The sequence below is a fragment of the Dendrobates tinctorius genome, unplaced genomic scaffold (genome assembly GCF_039654945.1).
Source record: "Dendrobates tinctorius isolate UK_male_01 unplaced genomic scaffold, ASM3965494v1 ptg000161l, whole genome shotgun sequence".
In the NCBI taxonomy this organism is placed as follows: domain Eukaryota; kingdom Metazoa; phylum Chordata; class Amphibia; order Anura; family Dendrobatidae; genus Dendrobates; species Dendrobates tinctorius.
The window spans coordinates 6296531-6317089 of NW_027361828.1; the positions used below are offsets into that span (position 1 = coordinate 6296531).

At 42.1% G+C, this 20559-nt stretch overlaps 1 protein-coding gene across 1 annotated transcript in view; it reads right to left on the reverse strand.

Moving 5' to 3' along the window:
• The window catches only part of FREM3 (FRAS1 related extracellular matrix 3), a 116462-nt gene that overhangs the window by 59713 nt on the left and 36190 nt on the right, over positions 1–20559 (reverse strand). Inside the window, exon 3 of the mRNA XM_073549760.1 lies at positions 4064–4210. Within this exon, the coding sequence (XP_073405861.1) occupies positions 4064–4210 (147 nt within the window). The remainder of the gene's footprint in view (positions 1–4063; positions 4211–20559) is intronic.

Consider the following 20559-nt stretch of genomic DNA (forward strand, 5'->3'; position numbering starts at 1 on the left):
TAACATTTCCCACATGTCTACTTTACATCAGCTCAATTTTGGAAACAAAATTTTTTTTTGTTAGGAAGTTATAAGGGTTAAAAGTTGACCAGGGATTTCTTATTTTTACAACAAAATTTACAAAACCATTTTGTTAAGGACCATCTCACATTTGAAGTCACTTTGAGGGGTCTATATGACAGAAAAAAAACAAAAGTGACACCATTCTAAAAACTGCACCCCTCAAGCTACTCAAAACTACATTCAAGAAGATTATTAACCCTTCAGGTGTTTCACAGGGACTAAAGCAACATGGAAGGAAAAAATGGACATTTTAATTTTTCCAACAAAAATTTTCTTTTAGCATCAATTTTTTCATTTTTACATGGGTAAAAGGAAAAAATGGATCCTACAATTTGTTGCGCAATTTCTCCTTAGTACACCAATACCTCATATGTGGTCAGGGCTCAGAAGGGAAGGAGCGCCATTTGACTTTTTGAATGGAAAATATGCTGGAATATTTAGCGGTTGCCATGTCGCATTTGGAAAGTCCCTGTGTGTCTAAACATTGGAGCTCGCCCACAAGTGACCCCATTTTGGAAACTAGACCCTCCAAGAAACTTATCTAGATGCATAGTGAGTACTTTGAACCCCCAGGTACTTCACAAATTGATCCGTGAAAAAAAAAGTACAAAAATTTTCTTTTAGCCTCAGTTTTTTCATTTTCACAAGGGCAACAGGGTAAAATGGATCCTAAAATTTGTTGGACAATTTCTCCTGAGTACACCGATACCTCATATGTGGTCATAAACCACTGTTTGGGAGCACGGCAGGGCACGGAAAATGTTTTTTTAGCCCGCTATTTTTTATTTTCACGAGGGTAACAGGAGAATTTGGACCCCAAAAGTGGTTGTCCAGTTTGTCCTGAGTATGCTGGTACCCCATATGTGGGGGTAAACCACTGTTTGGGCACACGTCAGGGCTCGGAAGGGAAGTAGTGACGATTTGAAATGCTGACTTGATGGAATTGTCTGCAGGCATCATGTTGCATTTGCAGAGCCCCTGATGCACCTAAACAGTGGAACCCCCCCCACAAGTGCCCCCATTTTGGAAACTAGACCATCCAAGGAACTAATATAGGTGTGTGGTGAGCACTTTGAACCCCCAAGTTCTTCACAGAAGTTTATAACGCAGAGCAGTGAAAATAAAAAATATTTTTTTTCCTTAAAAAATGATTTTTTAGCACACAATTTTTTATTTTCACAAGGGTAACAGGAGAAATTGGACCCCAAAAGTTGTTGTCCAGTTTGTCCTGAGTACGCTGGTACCCCATATGTGGGGGTAAACCACTGTTTGGGCACACGTCGGGGCTCGGAAGGGAAGTAGTGACGTTTTGAAATGCTGACTTGATGGAATGGTCTGAGGGTGTCATGTTACGTTTTCCGAGCCCCTGATGTGCCTAAACAGTGGAAACCCCCCACAAGTGACCCCATTTTGGAAACTAGACCGCCCAAGGAACTTATCTAGATGTGTGGTGAACACTTTGAACCCCCAAGTGCTTCAGAGAAGTTTATAACGCAGAGCCATGAAAATAAAAAATCATTTTTATTCCACAAAAATAATTATTTTAGCCCCCAATTTTTATTTTCCCAAGGGTAACAGGAGAAATTAGACCCCGAAAGTTGTTGTGCAATTTTTCCTGAGTACGCAGATACCACATATGTGGGGGTAAACCACTGTTTGGGCACACGTCAGGGCTCAGAGTGGAGGAAGCACTGCTTGACTTTTTGAACGCAAAATTGGCTGGAATAAATGGTTGCGCCATGTCGCGTTTGGAGACCCCCTGATGTGCCTAAACAGTGGAATCCCATCAATTCTAACTTCAACCCTAACCCCATCACACCCCTAACCCTAATCCCAACCCTAATCATAACCCTAATGACAACCATAACCCCAACACACCCCTAACCCTAATCCCAACTCTAACCCTAACCACAAGCATAACCCTAATCCCAACCCCAACCCACCCCTAACCCTAATCTTAACTCTAATTCCAACCCTAACCCTAATTCCAACCCTAACCCTAATCCCAACCCTAATTCCAATCCTAACCCTAATTCCAACCCTAATTCCAACCCTAACCTTAATTCTAACCCTAACCTTAATTCTAACCCTAATTCTAACCCTAACCCTAATTCCAACCCTAACCCTAGCCCTAATCCTAAACCTAGCCCTAACCCTAATGGAAAAATAAAAATATTTTCTTTATTTTATTATTTGTCCCTATCTATGGGGGTGATAAACGGGGGGTTTATTTACTTTTTTTATTTTGATCACTGTGAGAGTTTATCACAGTGATCAAAATAAATGAATGAATATGCAGCCGTCAGAATCCGGCGGGCGCACTGCGCATGCGCCGCCATTTTCCAAGATGGCGGTGCCCATGATGCGGGACACGGGGACGGCCAGAGGGACAGGAGGTACCGGGGAGGGGATCGGAAGGCTGGGGGAGCGGAGGGAAGGAGGAGGGGAGCTGATGATGACTACGGCGACCGATCGCTGCCGACAGTCGGTGGTGGTGGCCAATCATGCCGTCAGTCAGTGGGGGTCTCACTGGTGTCTGCAGCCATGGCCGATGCTATTGCAGCATCGGCCATGGCTTGATTGTAATATTTCACCAAATTTCATTGGTGAAATATTACAATTGCACTGCGCATGCGCCCGCCATTTTGCAAGATGGTGGCGCCCATGAGCCGGGACGGTGTGACACTTGGAGCCAGAGTGGGACTCGGAGGCACCATGGAGGGTGTGGGGGTGATCGGACTGCGGGGGGGGAGCGGAGGGAAGGGGAGGGGGAACAGATTGTGACGGCAGCAGCCAATCCCTGTCATCAGTCCGTGGGGGGGCCGAGCGCCCCCGCCAGCTGGCGTGGGAGGGGGCAGATTAGTGTCTCCAGCCATGTCCGATGCTACTGCAACATCGGCCATGGCTGTATTGTAATATTTCATTGATGAAATATTATTATCGCTCTGATTGGCTGTTTCACTTTCAACAGCCAATCAGAGCGATCGTAGCCACGTGTGGGCTAAGACACCCCCCGGGGTGAAGTACAAAGCCCCCTGTATCTGCGGGTGGAGTAACCTTTCAGTGACCCCGGTCACCCGACCCGCAGGGGGGCTTTGAAGTCATGACACAGCATATGCGTCATTGGTTGGATTGGCACCGACTTTCATGACGCATACGCTGTGTCACAGGTCGGGAAGGGGTTAATTTCATTACCTTGGCTTGATATTTTTGAGTAGAATAATTTCATTCCATGGCTGAAAACCGCAATGGACAAAAAACTAAACTTTTCTAATTATTTTTCTGTTATTCAGACAATCTGCTGTGTCTTTATAACTAAGGCTACATGCACACATCCAAAAATGGAAAAAATGTTGCATCAAATATTATAATCTGGCCCCAGAACTAAAAACTGAACCTCTCCAGCATATTAGCTATTGAGAACCGATGCACTGGACAGGTGACCATTGGACAGACATTGAAAATAATTTTTCCATAAGTTTCCATTAGGCAATTTAGTGAAATACTGGACAGAAAATACAACGGAAGGCTGGCTATACATGCATTGGGACTAAGCACCAATGGTTCACTTTCCTGACAGCAAACACAGGGTTTGATAGCTCAAAATGCTCATTTTACAATATGTTTTACTTACATAAAACTTTATATATATCTCTAACCTGTTAAGGCAAAAGTATACTAAATCCCCGATATTTAGGCCCAATTGGAAAAATAACAGAAATAAACCCAAAATAGAAAAATACTTCAATTTAACAAATATTTAAAATCATGATTAATGAGATAAAAGTAAATATAAATTTATAAGTTAAACTCTCTTTCCATTATAGAAGAAAAAAAACACCACAAAAGTTCGCCTGGGGAACCTGGTGAAAAAGAAAGACTAGATCTCAGTAAAACCAGGTGGTCTTCATGTATTGCGGCAACCAACCAAACGGCTACTGGTAACACAGTTACTCTGAGGCTAAAAATGTACAAAAGTCAAATTTATGTAAATACTTACTGACAAATGAAGTTTCTCCAAGATACCCTCTGCGCCTTAGGGTCACTTCTAAGAACTTGGCATCTTCATCAATAGTATATTGATTTCTCTCCAGTGAAATCCAGGCCCAGTTAAGACGGAACGGCTGACTACTTAGTTTATTGCCACCTAAAATATGAAGAATTATAACAAGAGACAGTGATGGTGAATAGAACATCAACAGATATATTGCAGGTATGTATTAATTTCACAAATCCTACTTTTGTGAGGTTACAGTTCTGCATTGGAATCATAAATCCCAAATATTTAAGCAAAGAGTAAATTAAAAAACACATCTACTTTGACAATTAAGGCCAGCTCATTCTTGAGTTTCATGATGTGTCTGATGTCCAACTTTTTATAGGACAACCCTTGGAAGTTAAAGTGGCCTGATGCCAAGTAATCCGATACAGCAATGTCTACCAGCTGAAAGATGTTAGTTAGAAATACCATACATACCATATAATACAAGTGCCAACATACATATTTGTGATTCCTCCTCGAATAAAGCAGAACTATTTATAAATCATCCAACCCATAAAGATGACTTCTTTCCTTACATCACTCTCCCTGAGTCTATAGTGTACCTCCACATGACGTCACTAAAGGCCACCCATGAGAACTGACTGATGAAGGTTTCCTCTTGAGTGATGCATTATGTTGTCCTAATGGCAATGAAGACAGGATCTTTGGAAGTGTTCTTAGAGGCCGTGTCACAGCCCGATATGCTTTTCATTTCTTGTGGTTATACCAGATTTCAGCACAATGCTAAATAAAACAATCAGCAAGCATGGTCTTGCTGGTTTGAAGGATGTCTTAAGGTAGTTGACAGGTATACAACACAAGATTGATGAGGGATACTCCACCGAGATGTTACAGTTAATAGAGGTGCTGAATGGTCTTTCTGAGTGATTAAATACACGTGATCTCTAGGATGCAAGGTGAGTAAAAAGATTATAAAAATGATGTTATATTGTATTAAAAATAGTGAACCTTTTAAGATGTCAGATAAGTAGGGTAGGACAGGTCATAGGTATTAAATGACATCTGTCATACGATTCATGTGACCCAAACCACAGGCAGCAAGAATCGGAGCAGTGCTGCACTATTGCAGAAAGGTAGCGTCTTCTCTGGAATGCAGGAGTTTTTACCAAGAACCATATCCAGAGACGAGACTAGCCCGGCGTCACCTGAGTCCGGCTTTTCACTATGGGAGAGATCTGTTAATCACCTGGATCTGTTCTGGGAGAAACCAGTGAAGAAAAGAGTTGGACTAGACTTTCTCTGGCGATGGTCCCTGTCCGAATCTCTACAGTATACATCTTTTTAAAAGCTCTGGTGTTTCAGAGAGCGGGTTTACCTGGCTGTAATAGGGCAGCAATGCTCTGATTCATGCTGCCCGGGGATCACAGAGCATAAATCATATGACAGGTCACCTTTGAAGAAGCACTCCTATCAAAGTTTTTATCCCATTAATATATTGAAATCATCAAATTATAATTAAATCATATGACAGGTCACCTTTAAAGAAGCACTCCTATCAAAGTTTTTATCCCATTAATATATTGAAATCATCAAATTATAATGCACTCTGTACTTACAATAGCTCATTTTACCTTTCTACCCAGCTAATTATTCCCTTTTCTCTGCTTCTGCTCTATGTAGGAAGTCTCTTTTTCCTGTAAAAATCATTCAGTTCATCAACTCCTGACCCAACTGCTCCATCCTCCCCTGCCAGAGACTTTTGCAGTGATGACTCATGTAGGAAAACTGACTCCCTGTTTCTACATAGCTAAAAGGATAACTCTAGTCAGTTTTTAATCACATGATGTCATAGACCTAATGGAAAACAGACAAATTAACATGGTAGAAAGACAAAATGAGCAATTGTAAGTACACAGTGCTGTATAATGCAATTATTTCAATATATTACGAGGATACAAACTTTGATGGGAGTGCTTCTTTAACAAAAAAGTGAGATTTATAACACTTTAGTTTTTTGTCTTATATTTCCCTTTATATATACATTTTTAATAAATTATGTCATATTAGATTCACCTGGTATATATGAGTAGAGTGTTTTTGTCTTTTTGACTTTTGCAAATACTATAATTAAATTCACCAAGTAGTAGCTAAACATACCGTAATCTATAAAACAGAGATTACCAGGTTTCTCATTGTAGGATTCAAGCAAAATACATCTGATTTTGGAAACTGGAGCTAAAATGGTGCTATGCCTACCACAGAGGCATAGCTGAGGGAAAGACTGGAAGGGTTCGTGCCTGTGGTGCTTAGTGCCAAAGGGGTATCAATCAGCCACTCTACCTTGATCAGCAAAGCCTAGCTGCCCCAAAGTTATAGAGGGCAATGTAAGACGGCGGTATCAGTGTTGCAGCATATGTATGATTCTATTACCGCTGTTATTTCCAGCGAACACGATGTACAAACCTCCACACATTTATGAAATATTTAATATTTAATAAATATGTTTCTCTCACATGCTGGTGCCATTGTAATCTTGTAACCAAAGATTAAGAGTTATCAAATTACACGTTGGGTACCTGACACTTTATGGATTAATTGTTAAGCAGGAGTCACACATAGCAATCTCGCTAGCGAGATCGCTGCTGAGTCACAACTTTGTGACACAACAGCGATCTCACCAGCGAGCTCGCTGTGTGTGACAGCGATCTGTGACCGCCCTTCCTGCTGGTATCGCTGATCGCTGGAAGAAACCTCTGGACATATTTTTCATCGCTGGTCTCCCGCTGGCCAGCACGCATCGCTGCATGTGACAGCGGGAGACCAGTGATCAGCTGTAAAAAATAATAAAAAAAATAAAAAATATTGTTATTCTCACCTTCCGACGTCCCGCGCAACCATCCCGCCTCTCTCCACGCTCCAGTCCCAGTAATCCTATGCACGAATGACCGCGAGACGTCGCGCTGCCGCGAGACCGTGACATTCTCGCGGTCATTCTCACAAAGGATTACTGGGACCGGAGCGTGGAGAGAGGCAGGATGGCTCCGCGGGACGTCGGAAGGTGAGAATAACAATATTTTTTATTTTAATTCTATTTTTTTACAGGGATATGGCATCAGCGCTAACGAACACAGCGATGCCGGGCGCTCGGCATCGCTGTGCTGATCGCTGGTGAAGCTGTCTGTTTGACAGCTCACCAGCGATCACATAGCGACTTACTAGCGATCCTGACACCTTGATATCGTTGTCGGGATCGCTGGTAAGTCGCTATGTGTGACTCCAGCTTTAGACTTCACTTTGTGATTACAGACAGCACTAAGTTGTAATCTCTATATGCTAAATGTGCAATTATTTTTTTAATGGGGTAGAACCATGGAAGCAATAATGTATCGGTAAATCGGTCGTAGTAGTTGGTTACCCAACTCAACCCAATGCCCGGGGATTTTCAGGTGTGTCCATTCAATTTCAGAGCAGTGGCAGTGTGAAAAGTATATGAAGGATGGAGATTATAGAAACCCTCACTGATCACTGATAACTTGTTCCACAGATGAACACACAGATAACCTATATCTGAATTAATATAATTCTACCTCAATAAACACATGGTTATTTTATCAACTACTTGAAGATGCATCACCATGTTAGGAGTGCGAGTGGGATGAAGGAGCATCCTGAAAAAAACTATAGTCAATGAGTTACCCACTATTGAGTTATTGGTAAAAAAAATACATACGAGTATATTGTGTATATATCCTGTAGGCATTCACTCGCTTTCTGGCAGTTGGTAGCGTTAACACAGGTACAAAATCTCTTTTGTGGGAAAACAGGAAATTTTATTGCAGTTCATCAAAATTCCATGAAAAATGAAATAAACTGTCTTTCTCCGGCATAAAAGTGAAAATAAATGAAAACAAAGAGTCCATAAATCAATATGAAATGCAGATGTGATCAGCTGCTCGAGGTTAAAGTCTGATAATCATATTCTAGCAGAGTCTGGGGAGAACACGATAGGTCTTTCCACCTTGCACACAGATCCAAGTCCCAGAGGTGTTTCCACCTTTACTCACAGACACTTGTGGAGCAGCTCAGCTGCCCTTTCATCCCAGCTGCACCTACTGGATTGGATTGGAAAATGGCAATGACGAGTATCGGCAGCTCTACAAGTCATTCCTAAAACCAAGAAACAAAATTCTGGGTCCATTAACAACCCTCTCTGCACCTATCATTTGGGAGCCTTCTCTCAGGGCTTCACATCACCGAGGCTAGGAACCTTGGTGACACATGCACTCCATCCACTACCTGCCCAACTGCAAGCCTACAATTCATATATATCAGCTCTGGGCAGCATTGTGGGTCAATGTTTAGCACTGCTGCCCTCCTGTGCAGGGGTCCACCCGAGGGAAAACTATGCACTGAGTTTGTATATTTTCCCCATGTTTGCAATAGGGACTGCAACAGATGTGAGTGACAATTTCTGTGCATTATTTCAGAAAAATGTGGTACATAAATACATAAAATAAATAAATTATAAGTAGGATATAATATATTGTTCTTTTTTGAGCAAGCTGCTTGACATCCATTTTGGTTGCCAGTCCTGAAATCCTGAATGGTAAAACTAATTATGCAATGATACTGGAGTAGGGCATCAATGTCTACCACTGGCATGACACATCATTGTACTACCGTATAAAAGAGGCTGTGAGAAAAAATGTTGGAGAATTCACATGGGAATTATAGAATTATAATTTTCTTTATTTTTCACAATGGCTGGCAGAAGCTTAAAACTTCACCTTGAAACACCAGACTCACAATAATTGTGTGCATACCTAATTACGGCTGTGGAGTATTAGCTGGGTGGCCAGCAGTGAAATAATCTTCTTAAACTTGACCTCGGTTTGATGTGGGGGTTGTTTGAAATACTAATGAGTTTGTAGCCAAGTGTAATTGATTAATTGAATTGACGAGAACGTAATTCCAATGGTGAGTTATACAGCGGGAATAATTAGTAGGGGCGAACATAGAAATAAAAGGGCCCCTGTACGGGGCAGTGTATGGGCCCTTCTCTGTCTATGACAGAAGCTTTTTTCTGTTTTGTAGTACAAGTGGGCCCCCTTGCCTCTTGCATAGATAGCACCAATGGTTTATTCGCCCCTGAGTATGTAGAAATACTCTGATTACCGACCTAATGATCTAATAGTATGATCAGAGATTTGTCTCTTAACTTAGAGCCCTACTATTCATTCAAAATCAATAACCACAGTCTCAGTCTCACCACAGTCTTCATCCCAACCCTAACCCATCTCTTCAACTTATCACTAACAACTGGTGTTTTCCCCTCAAGCTTTAAACATGCCTCAATCACACCTATCCTCAAAAAGCCCTCTCTTGACCCATCCTCTGTATCTAGCTATCGCCCTATATCACTTCTCCCCTATGCCTCCAAGCTACTGGAACAACACGTCTACCTTGAACTGTCCTCCCATCTCTCTTCTTGCTCCCTCTTCGACCGCTTACAATCTGACTTCCGGTCACACCACTCCACCGAAACTGCCCTTACTAAGGTCACCAATGACCTCTTAACCGCAAAGAGCAAGCGACACTACTCTGTCCTCCTCCTCCTGGACCTGTCGGCTGCCTTTGACACAGTGGACCATTCCCTACTATTACAGACCCTCTCATCCCTTGGCATCACAGACTTGGCCTTGTCCTTGATCTCATCATACCTAACAGACCGGACATTCAGCGTCTTCCACTCACACACCACCTCCTCACCTCGCCCCCTATCTGTCGGAGTCCCACAAGGTTCAGTCCTAGGACCCCTGTTCTTCTCCATTTACACCTTTGGCCTGGGACAGCTTATAGAATCTCATGGCTTTCAGTATCATCTCTATGCTGATGACACACAGATCTACATCTCTGGACCAGATATCACCTCCCTGCTAACCAGAATCCCTCAATGTCTGTCCACTATTTCATCCTTCTTCTCTACCAGATTTCTGAAACTTAACATGGACAAAACAGAATTCATCATCTTTCCCCCATCTCACGTGACCTCCCCAACGAACCTATCCATTACAGTAAATGGCTGCCCACTCTCCCCAGTCCCACAAGCTCGCTGCCTCGGGGTAATCCTTGATGCTGATCTCTCCTTCAAACCACATATCCAAGCCCTTTCCACTTCCTGCCGACTTCAACTCAAAAATATTTCACGAATCCGTTCATTCCTCAACCAAGAATCTGCAAAAACCCTAGTCCATGCCCTCATTATCTCTCGCCTTGACTACTGCAACCTCCTGCTCAGTGGCCTCCCCTCGAACACTCTCGCACCCCTCCAATCTATTCTAAACTCCGCTGCCCGACTAATACACCTGTCCCCCCGCTATTCCCCAGCTTCTCCCCTCTGTCAATCCCTTCACTGGCTCCCCATTGCCCAGAGACTCCAGTACAAAACCCTAACCATGACATACAAAGCCATCCACAACCTGTCTCCTCCATACATCTGTGACCTTGTCTCCCGGTACTTTCCTGCACGCAACTTCCGATCCTCACAAAATCTCCTTCTCTACTCCCCTCTTATCTCCTCTTCCCACAATCGCATACAAGATTTCTCTCGCGCATCACCCCTACTCTGGAACTCTCTACCACAACATATCAGACTCTCACCTACCACCGAAACCTTCAAAAAGAGCCTGAAGACCCACCTCTTCCGACAAGCCTATAACCTGCAGTAACCACCGATCGACCAAACCGCTGCATGACCAGCTCTACCCTCGCCTACTGTATTTTCACCCATCCCTTGTAGATTGTGAGCCTTCGCGGGCAGGGTCCTCTCTCCTCCTGTACTAGTTATGACTTGTATTGTTCAACATTATTGTACTTGTTTTTATGTATACCCCTCCCTACATGTAAAGCGCCATGGAATAAATGGCACTATAACAATAAATAATAATAATAATAATAATAATAATTCTCTGTTCTCACTCTAGTTGGTAGTACAGTTTGATCTACTTATTGCATTACCAAGTTGTCCACTTTCAATAAATATTTTAAGGTAGAAAGGTGTTCTGAAAAAGCTGTATGTAGGGTGCTCTGCTATTCGTACCCTCAACAATAGGTTGTAGAAATCCTGGCAGTACGTGATCAAATATCCTGCAATGTGATTTGGCCAAGTAAAGGGCTATTTGCATCTCAAACATTTTTGGTATATTAATAGGATATTTCATGTATGTCTGATGAATGTGATACACACCAATATTGACAACGGAGGTGATCCATCTCCCATCTCATGATCACTGTCAGTACAGTGGTGGCTGCTCAAGCGCGAGTCACTCTGGTCACTTTTGTAGGATTTCTGAAAAAAGCATATCATTTAGGGCACATCCCCAGGACTCCTATAAAAGTCGATGAGAGTCCTGTGGACATACTATAAATGTGAATTGCTATGATGAGAATACTGCTTTAGGTACTGCATGAAGCTTATTTATGTCACTTAGTCATTTATATATGGATGCTTTCCATTTAGGCTAAGTACTTGGAAGTTCAGAACAAGGGACTACATCAGAATGCTCGTATCCTATATTTACAAGTCCAATCGATATTTCCATTTTTTGATCAATTTTATGATAACAAAAACAGAAATAGAATGATTCTGTAACATTTTAGCATTGATGTCTATGAGATATTGATCAAAACCAATGGTTAGCTGTTATGTTATCCCTGAATTTTTTAGCACTGCACATGCCCAGAACACTACAGCTGTTCGAAGACAGTGAGTAAAAACAGATCCTTACAAATGGAACAGCATCCATTACTGTTCTATTTGTGATGGATCCAGCATTTTGTATTACTGGACAACTTTGGACATGTGGACTGATCCTTTGAGGGGTTTTGTTAATAATTTTAGCAGGACTGATTGATGGCATGATTGTATGATGTCATCATTAAGTGATGTCATGTTTGGATGATGAAGCAATTGTGTGATGACATGACGTGATTGAGTGATCAAACAACGTTACTGTGATTCTGTGACAACGAAAGTGAAGGATGACATGATGGCGTGGCGGCATAATTAATGACATATTTGTGCAATACAATGGATGGGTGCTAAAAAATAATGTGACTGCGATTATGTGATTGTGTAATGACATGGTAACACGAATGTATTAATATGCTTGTGTGATGGCATTGTTGTCTAATGCCTCATGAGCTATTCACATTATACATTTGAGGTTACTGTGATCTTATACACTTTCTTTTATCATTTCAATAAAAAGCTATTGCATCATAATAGTTTAATACAGTGATTATGCAATGATATGATTATAATATGATGTAACTGTGCAATGATGTAATTATGTTCATATAAGCGTGAAGAGCTAAAATATTAGTTACAGAATGCTTCAATTGATTAAGTTCTACTTTCTATAAAATAAAAAATTACCAACATAAAGTTTCATATTCAGTCATTTTGACCCAAGAGATTCTGTCATGTTCTTAAAGAAAGAAGTAACTGATTCATTGGATTTGTACTTGATACCATGTACAGTGGGCACAGAAAGTATTCAGACCCCTATACATTTTTCACCCTTTGCTTCATTGCAGCCATTTGGTAAATTCAAAAAAGTTCTTTTTTTTCTCATTAATGTACGCTCTGCAAAACATCTTGATGGAAAAAAAACAGAAATGTAGAAATTTTTGCAAATTAATTAAAAAAGAAAAACCGAAATATCACATGGTCATAAGTATTCAGACCCTTTGCTCAGACACTCATATTTAAGGGCCCCGTCACATACAGCGAGATCGCTAGCGAGATCGCTGATTTTGTGATGCATCAGAGACCTCTCCAGCGATATCGCTGTGTGTGACAGGGATCAGCGACCAGCCCCCCCTGTCGGGTATCGGTGATCGTGCAGGATCGTCCTGGGCCATTTTTTGATCGTTGGTCTCCCGCTGGCCAGCATGCATTGCTGTGTGTGGCAGTGAGAAACCAGCGATCAGTGACGCTGGTTTCCAACGTAACATTGGGCAACTAAGAGCCGCGCAGCTCTTGGATACCCGCTGCTTACCCTAGATACCAGTGCAAGCTTTGTTTAATTAAACTGATAGGACTTGATTTGTAAAGGCACACACCTGTCTATATAAGACCTCACAGCTCACACTGCATGTCAGATCAAATGAGAATCATGAGGTCAAAGGAACTGGCCAAGGAGCTCATTGACAGAATTGTGGCAAGATACAGATTTAGGCAAGGTTAAAAACGAATTTCTGCAGTACTCAAGGTTCCTAAGAGCACAGTAGCCTCCATAATCCTTAAATGGAAGAGGTTTGGGACCACCAGAAGTCTTTCTTAGACCTGGCTGTCCAGCCAAACTGAGCACTCGTGTGAGAAAAGCCTTGGTCAGAGAGGTAAAGAAGAACCCCTAGATCACTGTGGCTAAGCTCCCCAGATGCAATAGAGAGATGGGAGAAAGCTCCACAAAGTCAACTATCACTGCAGCCCTCCACCAATCAGGCTTTTATGGCAGAGTGGCTGGACGGAAGCCTCTCCTCAGTGCCAGACATATGAAAGCCCACACAGAGTTTGCTAAAAAGCACATGAAGGACTTCCAGACTATGAGAAATAAGATTCTTTGGTCTGATGAGGCGAAGATAGATAATTCTAAGCGGTATGTGTGGCGAAATCCAGGCACTGCTCATCACCTGCCCAATACAATTCCAACAATGAAACATGGTGGTGAAAGCATCATGCTATGGGGGTGTTTTTCAGCTACAGGGACAGAATGACTGGTTGAAATTGAAGGAAACATGAATATGGCCAAGTACAGAGATATCCTGGATGAAAACCTCTTCCAGAGTGCTCTGGACCTCAGACTTGGCAGAAGGTTCACCTTCCAACAAGACAAGGACCCTAAGCACACAGTTAAAATAACAATGGAGTGGTTTCAGAACAATTCTGTGACCATTCTTGACTGGCCCAGCCAGAGCCCTGACCTAAATCCAATTGAGCATCTCTGGAGAGACCTGAAAATGGCTGTCCACCAACGTTCACCATCCAACCTGACGAAACTGGAGAGGATCTGCAAGGAAAAATGGCAGAGAATCCCCAAATCCAGGTGTGAAAAACTTGTTGCATCACTCCCAAGAAGACTCATGGCTGTACTAGCCCAAAAGGGTGCTTCTACTCAATACTGAGCAAAGGATCTGAATACTTATGACCATGTGATATTTCAGCTTTTCTTTTTTAATAAATTTGCAAAAAGTCTACATTTCTGGTGTTTTTCAGTCAAGATGCGGTGCAGAGTATACATTAAAGAGAAAAAAATGATCTTTTTTGAATTTATCAAATGGCTGCAATGAAATAAAGAGAAAAATGTAACGGGGTCTGAATACTTTCCGTACCCACTTCTCATTTCACATATTAGGTGTTTTATTAGCTTTATTTAGCAACTGGAGGAAGAAAAATTTTGATTTCACCCAAAGCTCTATTGTTACTTCTGTATGCTGTGAGCAGAATTATTAGGTATTTTGACCAATCATGATATTTATGCAAAATTTTCAACTCCAAGTCGTATAAACTTGAATGCTTAATGGATGAAGCAAATCCGGTGAATAGTCAATAGGGTCGCAAAAAATGTGTTGAGAAAGAAAGATGAAAATTAACTGCAAAAAAATTTGAGAAGAATCAAATATGAAGAGACCAGGAAGCCATTATACCCCGGTTTCATCAAATTCAAGAACTACAAGCTTCCTGGAGTGTCCAGAAATACAAGGTGCTCAGCGATCAGAGACATGGTCAAGGTAAAGAGGCTGAAACCAGACCACCACTGACGAAGACATGTAAGTTAAAATGTCAACTTTGGGCCAAGAAATATCTGAAGATATTTTTCAAAAGTTTTATTGACTGATGAGATAAAAGTGATTCTTGATTGACCAGTTGGATGAGCCTGTGGCTGTATCGGTAACAGGAACCAACCTCTACTTTGACTCAGACTCCAGCAAGGTGGAGGTGGGCTGGTATTATTAAAGATGAGTTAGTTGGATTTCTCAGGATGAAAATGGGCTCAAAATTAACCATTAAGCCTACTGACAATTTTTAAAAGACACTTTCTTCAAGCAGTGATACAGGCCAAGAGTCTGCATCCTTCAAGAAAACCACGATTTTTATGCAGGACAATGCTCCAACGCATGCATAGAAGTCTCCACTGCTTGATTAACCAATAAAGGCCTTAAAGATGAAAGAATAATGACATGGCCCCTTCCTCACCTGACCTCAATCGTGTTAATAACTTGAGGCCTGTCTTAAATATGTGATTTATGGTGAAGGAAAAGTATACACCTATCTAAACAGTGCCTGGAAGGCTGTGGTTGGTGCTTCCTAAAAAGTTGATCGACAACAGATTATGAAGTTGACAGATTCCATGGATGGAAGGCTTATGGTATGTTTCCACGTGGCATAATTAATCCGGATTTGCTGCGGATTGAACGCTATGTACAGCCACAGTGCTTAATCCGCAGCGTTCAGATGTTACAGCATAGTGGAGGGGATTTTATGAAAACCCGTCTCCATTATGCGTGCAAGAACGCAGGAGACACACCCGAAATTATGGACATGCGGCGCGTCTTTTTAGACTGCAGCATGTCTATTTATCTTGCGTAGACGCTCCGTCTACGCAAGATAAATTACACAATCTATGGATATGATGTGTGATACCGCATGTGTTCAATAAACACATGTGGTATCACTGTGCGTAGAAAGGGGGCGGCACTTTGGGTGGAGCGGGGTTTCCGCAGCGTTCAAAGCACCAGCAATGCGGTATGTGGAAACATACCCTTATTGTTATTGAAAAAAGGGCTGATATATTGGTCACTGATATGTGTTTTAAAGCGTCAAAAATGTATTTTTGTACATTTTGAGTTGTTTGGTTATTCTCACTTTAGGAAATGAAAATAAACAATTGAGGTTTTAGTTTTTTAGCTTTTAGGATTGACCGACAGCACTAGATTTGTTCAAAAATAAAATGAATCACTAAAAATACAAATTTTGTGCACACAATGTAGAACAAAATAGAATACGGTCACGTTCATGCAATAAAGCTTTGATAAATGTTTTTATTAAGCAAAAAAAGTGTCATCTTCGTGTATCTACTCCTGGATTCAATCTTTTTGCTTTTGTGCTTTGATCCACTCCTGAATTTAAGCAAAATGAAATACATGCAAACATTTTCTACGAGAAGTCGTGTCGTTAAAATATTAGACATTCTTCTCAATGTTGTTAGATTATTGTAGCTATTGAAGTATTTTTTGTTCAATATAATACTGAATATTTTAAGTGTAATGCCTCATTAACATGTCATCCTTTATTATAAAATGTCAACCATTACTACTCTTAGGTTTTTGATATCTGATATATTCACTGACTGATTTACTCTGGGTATAACATTGAAGAGATTTAGATATCCTCACAGAGGATTTATTTTCAAAAGAAAAGTGATGATCGCGAAAATTTAAAACCAAGAAATATTTATCCCCAGACAGCCAGTCTGCCTACTGACACAAAGCCGTGATCTCTGGATCTCGCATATAGGAATGTCATCAAACCCACAGAAAACAAAAGTTCCTTAAGACTCAAGCTTTCAAGGGTATCAGGTCAGTTTAACACAATCAAGAAAACCATGCTGGATGTTTTTATACAACCACTATTTGAGGTTCTAGTTAACCATTGACAGGATATACAAATATCATATACTCTATATACAAGCTCAGAAATAATAGGATTTATTTTATGCTACATTGTGAGCTGTAAGGCACTTAAACCCCCTAAAAATTGTGATTGACATTTATAGGGAACTCTCTCTGCTCTCCGATCGCACCCCTGGTGATCGGTTGCTATAGGGACCCGTTGTCGTCATGACAACATCCAGGTCACCAGAGCTAGCAAACTTGCTATATCATGCGCAGAGTAATGGTGTAGCAAGTTTGTCTGTCAGTGCAGCGCTGACAGTTTGCAAAGCATAGCAAAATCCCTGCTTTCCTATGCTTTACAAGCGATCCGACTGCAAAAACTGAAAGAGTCCCATAGTGAGACAAAGGAAAAAAGTGAAAACCTTTTTTTAACACACATATATATATACAGTACAGACCAAAAGTTTGGACACACCTTCTCATTCAAAGAGTTTTCTTTATTTTCATGACTATGAAAATTGTAGATTCACTCTGAAGGCATCAAAACTATGAATTAACACATGTGGAATTATATACAGTTGTGGCCAAAAGTATTGACATCCGTGCAATTCTGTCAGATAATACTCAGTTTCTTCCTGAAAATCATTGCAAACACAAATTCTTTGGTATTATTATCTTCTTTTAATTTGTCTTAAATGAAAAAACACAAAAGAGAATGAAGCAAAAAGCAAAACATTGATCATTTCACACAAAACTCCAAAAATGGGCCAGACAAAAGTATTGGCACCCTCAGCCTAATACTTGGCTGCACAACCTTTAGCCAAAATAACTGCGACCAACCGCTTCCGGTAACCATCAATGAGTTTCTTACAATGCTCTGCTGGAATTTTAGACCATTCTTCATTGGCAAACTGCTCCAGGTCCCTGATATTTGAAGGGTGCCTTCTCCAAACTGCCATTTTTAGATCTCTCCACAGGTGTTCTATGGGATTCAGGTCTGGACTCATTGCTGGCCACCTTAGAAGTCTCCAGTGCTTTCTCTCAAACCATTTTCTAGTGCTTTTTGTTGTGTGTTTTGGGTCATTGTCCTGCTGGAAGACCCATGACCTCTGAGGGAGACCCAGCTTTCTCACATTGGGCCCTACATTATGCTGCAAAATTTGTTGGTAGTCTTCAGACTTCATAATGCCATGCACACGGTCAAGCAGTCCAGTGCCAGAGGCAGCAAAGCAACCCCAAAACATCAGGGAACCTCCACCATGTTTGACTGTAGGGACCGTGTTCTTTTCTTTGAATGACTCTTTTTTTCTCCTGTAAACTCTATGTTGATGCCTTTGCCCAAAATGCTCTACTTTTGTCTCATCTGACCAGAGAACATTCTTCCAAAACATTTTAGGCTTTTTTAGGTAAGTTTTGGCAAATTCCAGCCTGGCTTTTTTATGTCTCGGGGTAAGAAGTGGGGTCTTCCTGGGTCTCCTACCATACAGTCCCTTTTCATTCAGATGCCGACAGATAGTACGGGTTGACACTGTTGTACCCTCGGACAGCAGGGCAGCTTGAACTTGTTTGGATGTTAGTCGAGGTTCTTTATCCAACATCCGCACAATCTTGCGTTGAAATCTCTTGTCAATTTTTCTTTTCCGTCCACATCTAGGGAGGTTAGCCACAGTGCCATGGGCTTTAAACTTCTTGATGACACTGCACACGGTAGACACAGGAACATTCAGGTCTTTGGAGATGGACTTGTAGCCTTGAGATTGCTCATGCTTCCTCACAATTTGGTTTCTCAAGTCCTCAGACAGTTCTTTGGTCTTCTTTCTTTTCTCCATGCTCTATGTGGTACACACAAGGACACAGGACAGGGGTTGAGTCAACTTTAATCCATGTCAACTGGCTGCAAGTGTGATTTAGTTATTGCCAACACCTGTTAGGTGCCACAGGTAAGTTACAGGTGCTGTTAATTACACAAATTAGAGAAGCATCACATGATTTTTCGAACAGTGCCAATACTTTTGTCCACCCTCTTTTTTATGTTTGGTGTGGAATTATATCCAATTTGGCTTTAGGACAATTCTTTTTGTGTTTTTTCATTTAAGACAAATTAAATGAAGATAATAATACCAAAGAATTTGTGTTTGCAATCATTTTCAGGAAGAAACTGACAGAATTGCAGGTGTCAATACTTTTGGCCACAACTGTAATTAACAAAAAAGTGTGAAACAACTGAAAATGTCTTATATTCTAGGTTCTTCAAAGTAGCCACCTTTTGCTTTGATTACTGCTTTGCACACTCTTGGCATTCTCTTGATGAGCTTCAAGAGGTAGTCACCGGAAATGGTTTTCACTTCACAGGTGTGCCCTGTCAGGTTTAATAAGTGGGATTTCTTGCCTTATAAATGGGGTTGGGACCATCAGTTGTGTTGTGCAGAAGTCTGGTGGATACACAGCTGATAGTCCTAGTGAATAGACTGTTAGAATTTGTATTATGGCAAGAAAAAAGCAGCTAAGGCCGGTTTCACATTAGCGCATTTTATGCGCACGCACGGCCGGGGGTAGCTCCGCCCCCGATCCGGCTCTCTGCCTGGCGTGCCCGCCCCTTGCCTGTAGCGCCGCCTCCTAGCGGACGGCGGCGCCTGCGATCGGCGCACCCTATCTTTAGCATAGGGTGCGCCGATCGTGCGCAGGTCGTGCGCTAGTTGCGCTTTGACCTGCGCTGCGCACTTTTGACGGTGCGCCGTGCGCGCCAAAATCAAACTTTTCGGATTTTGGCGCGCACGGCGCACCGTCAAAAGTGCGCAGCGCAGGTCAAAGCGCAACTAGCGCACGGCCTGCGCACGATCGGCGCACCCTATGCTAAAGATAGGGTGCGCCGATCGCAGGCGCCGCTGTCCGCTAGGAGGCGGCGCTACAAGGAAGGGGCGGGCACGCCGGGCAGAGAGCCGGCTCGGGGGCGGAGCTACCCCCGGCCGTGCGCGCGCATAAAATGCGCTAATGTGAAACCAGCCTAAGTAAAGAAAAACGAGTGGCCATCATTACTTTAAGAAATGAAGATCAGTCAGTCCGAAAAATTGGGAAAACTTTGAAAGTGTCCCCAAGTGCAGTGGCAAAAACCATCAAGCGCTACAAAGAAACTGGCTCACATGAGGACCGCCCCAGGAAAGGAAGACCAAGAGTCACCTCTCCTGCGGAGGATAAGTTCATTCGAGTCACCAGCCTCAGAAATCGCAGGTTAACAGCAGCTCAGATTAGAGACCAGGTCAATGCCACACAGAGTTCTAGCAGCAGATACATCTCTACAACAACTGTTAAGAGGAGACTTTGTGCAGCAGGCCTTCATGGTAAAATAGCTGCTAGGAAACCACTGCTAAGGACAGGCAACAAGCAGAAGAGACTTGTTTGGGCTAAAGAACACAAGGAATGGACATTACACGAGTGGAAATCCGTGTTTTGGTCTGATGAGTCCAAACTTGAGATATTTGGTTCCAACCACCACGTCTTTGTGCGACGCAGAAAAGGTGAACGGATGGACTCTACATGCCTGGTTCCCACCGTGAAGCATGGAGGAGGAGGTGTGATGGTGTGGGGGTGCTTTGCTGATGACGCTGTCGGGAATTTATTAAAAATTGAAGGCATACTGAACCAGCATGGCTACCACAGCATCTTGCAGTGCATGCTATTCCATCTGGTTTGCGTTTAGTTGGACCATCATTTATTTTTCAACAGGACAAAGACCCCAAACACACCTCCAGGCTGTGTAAGGGCTATTTGACCAAGAAGGAGAGTAATGGGGTGCTACGCCAGATGACCGGGCCTCC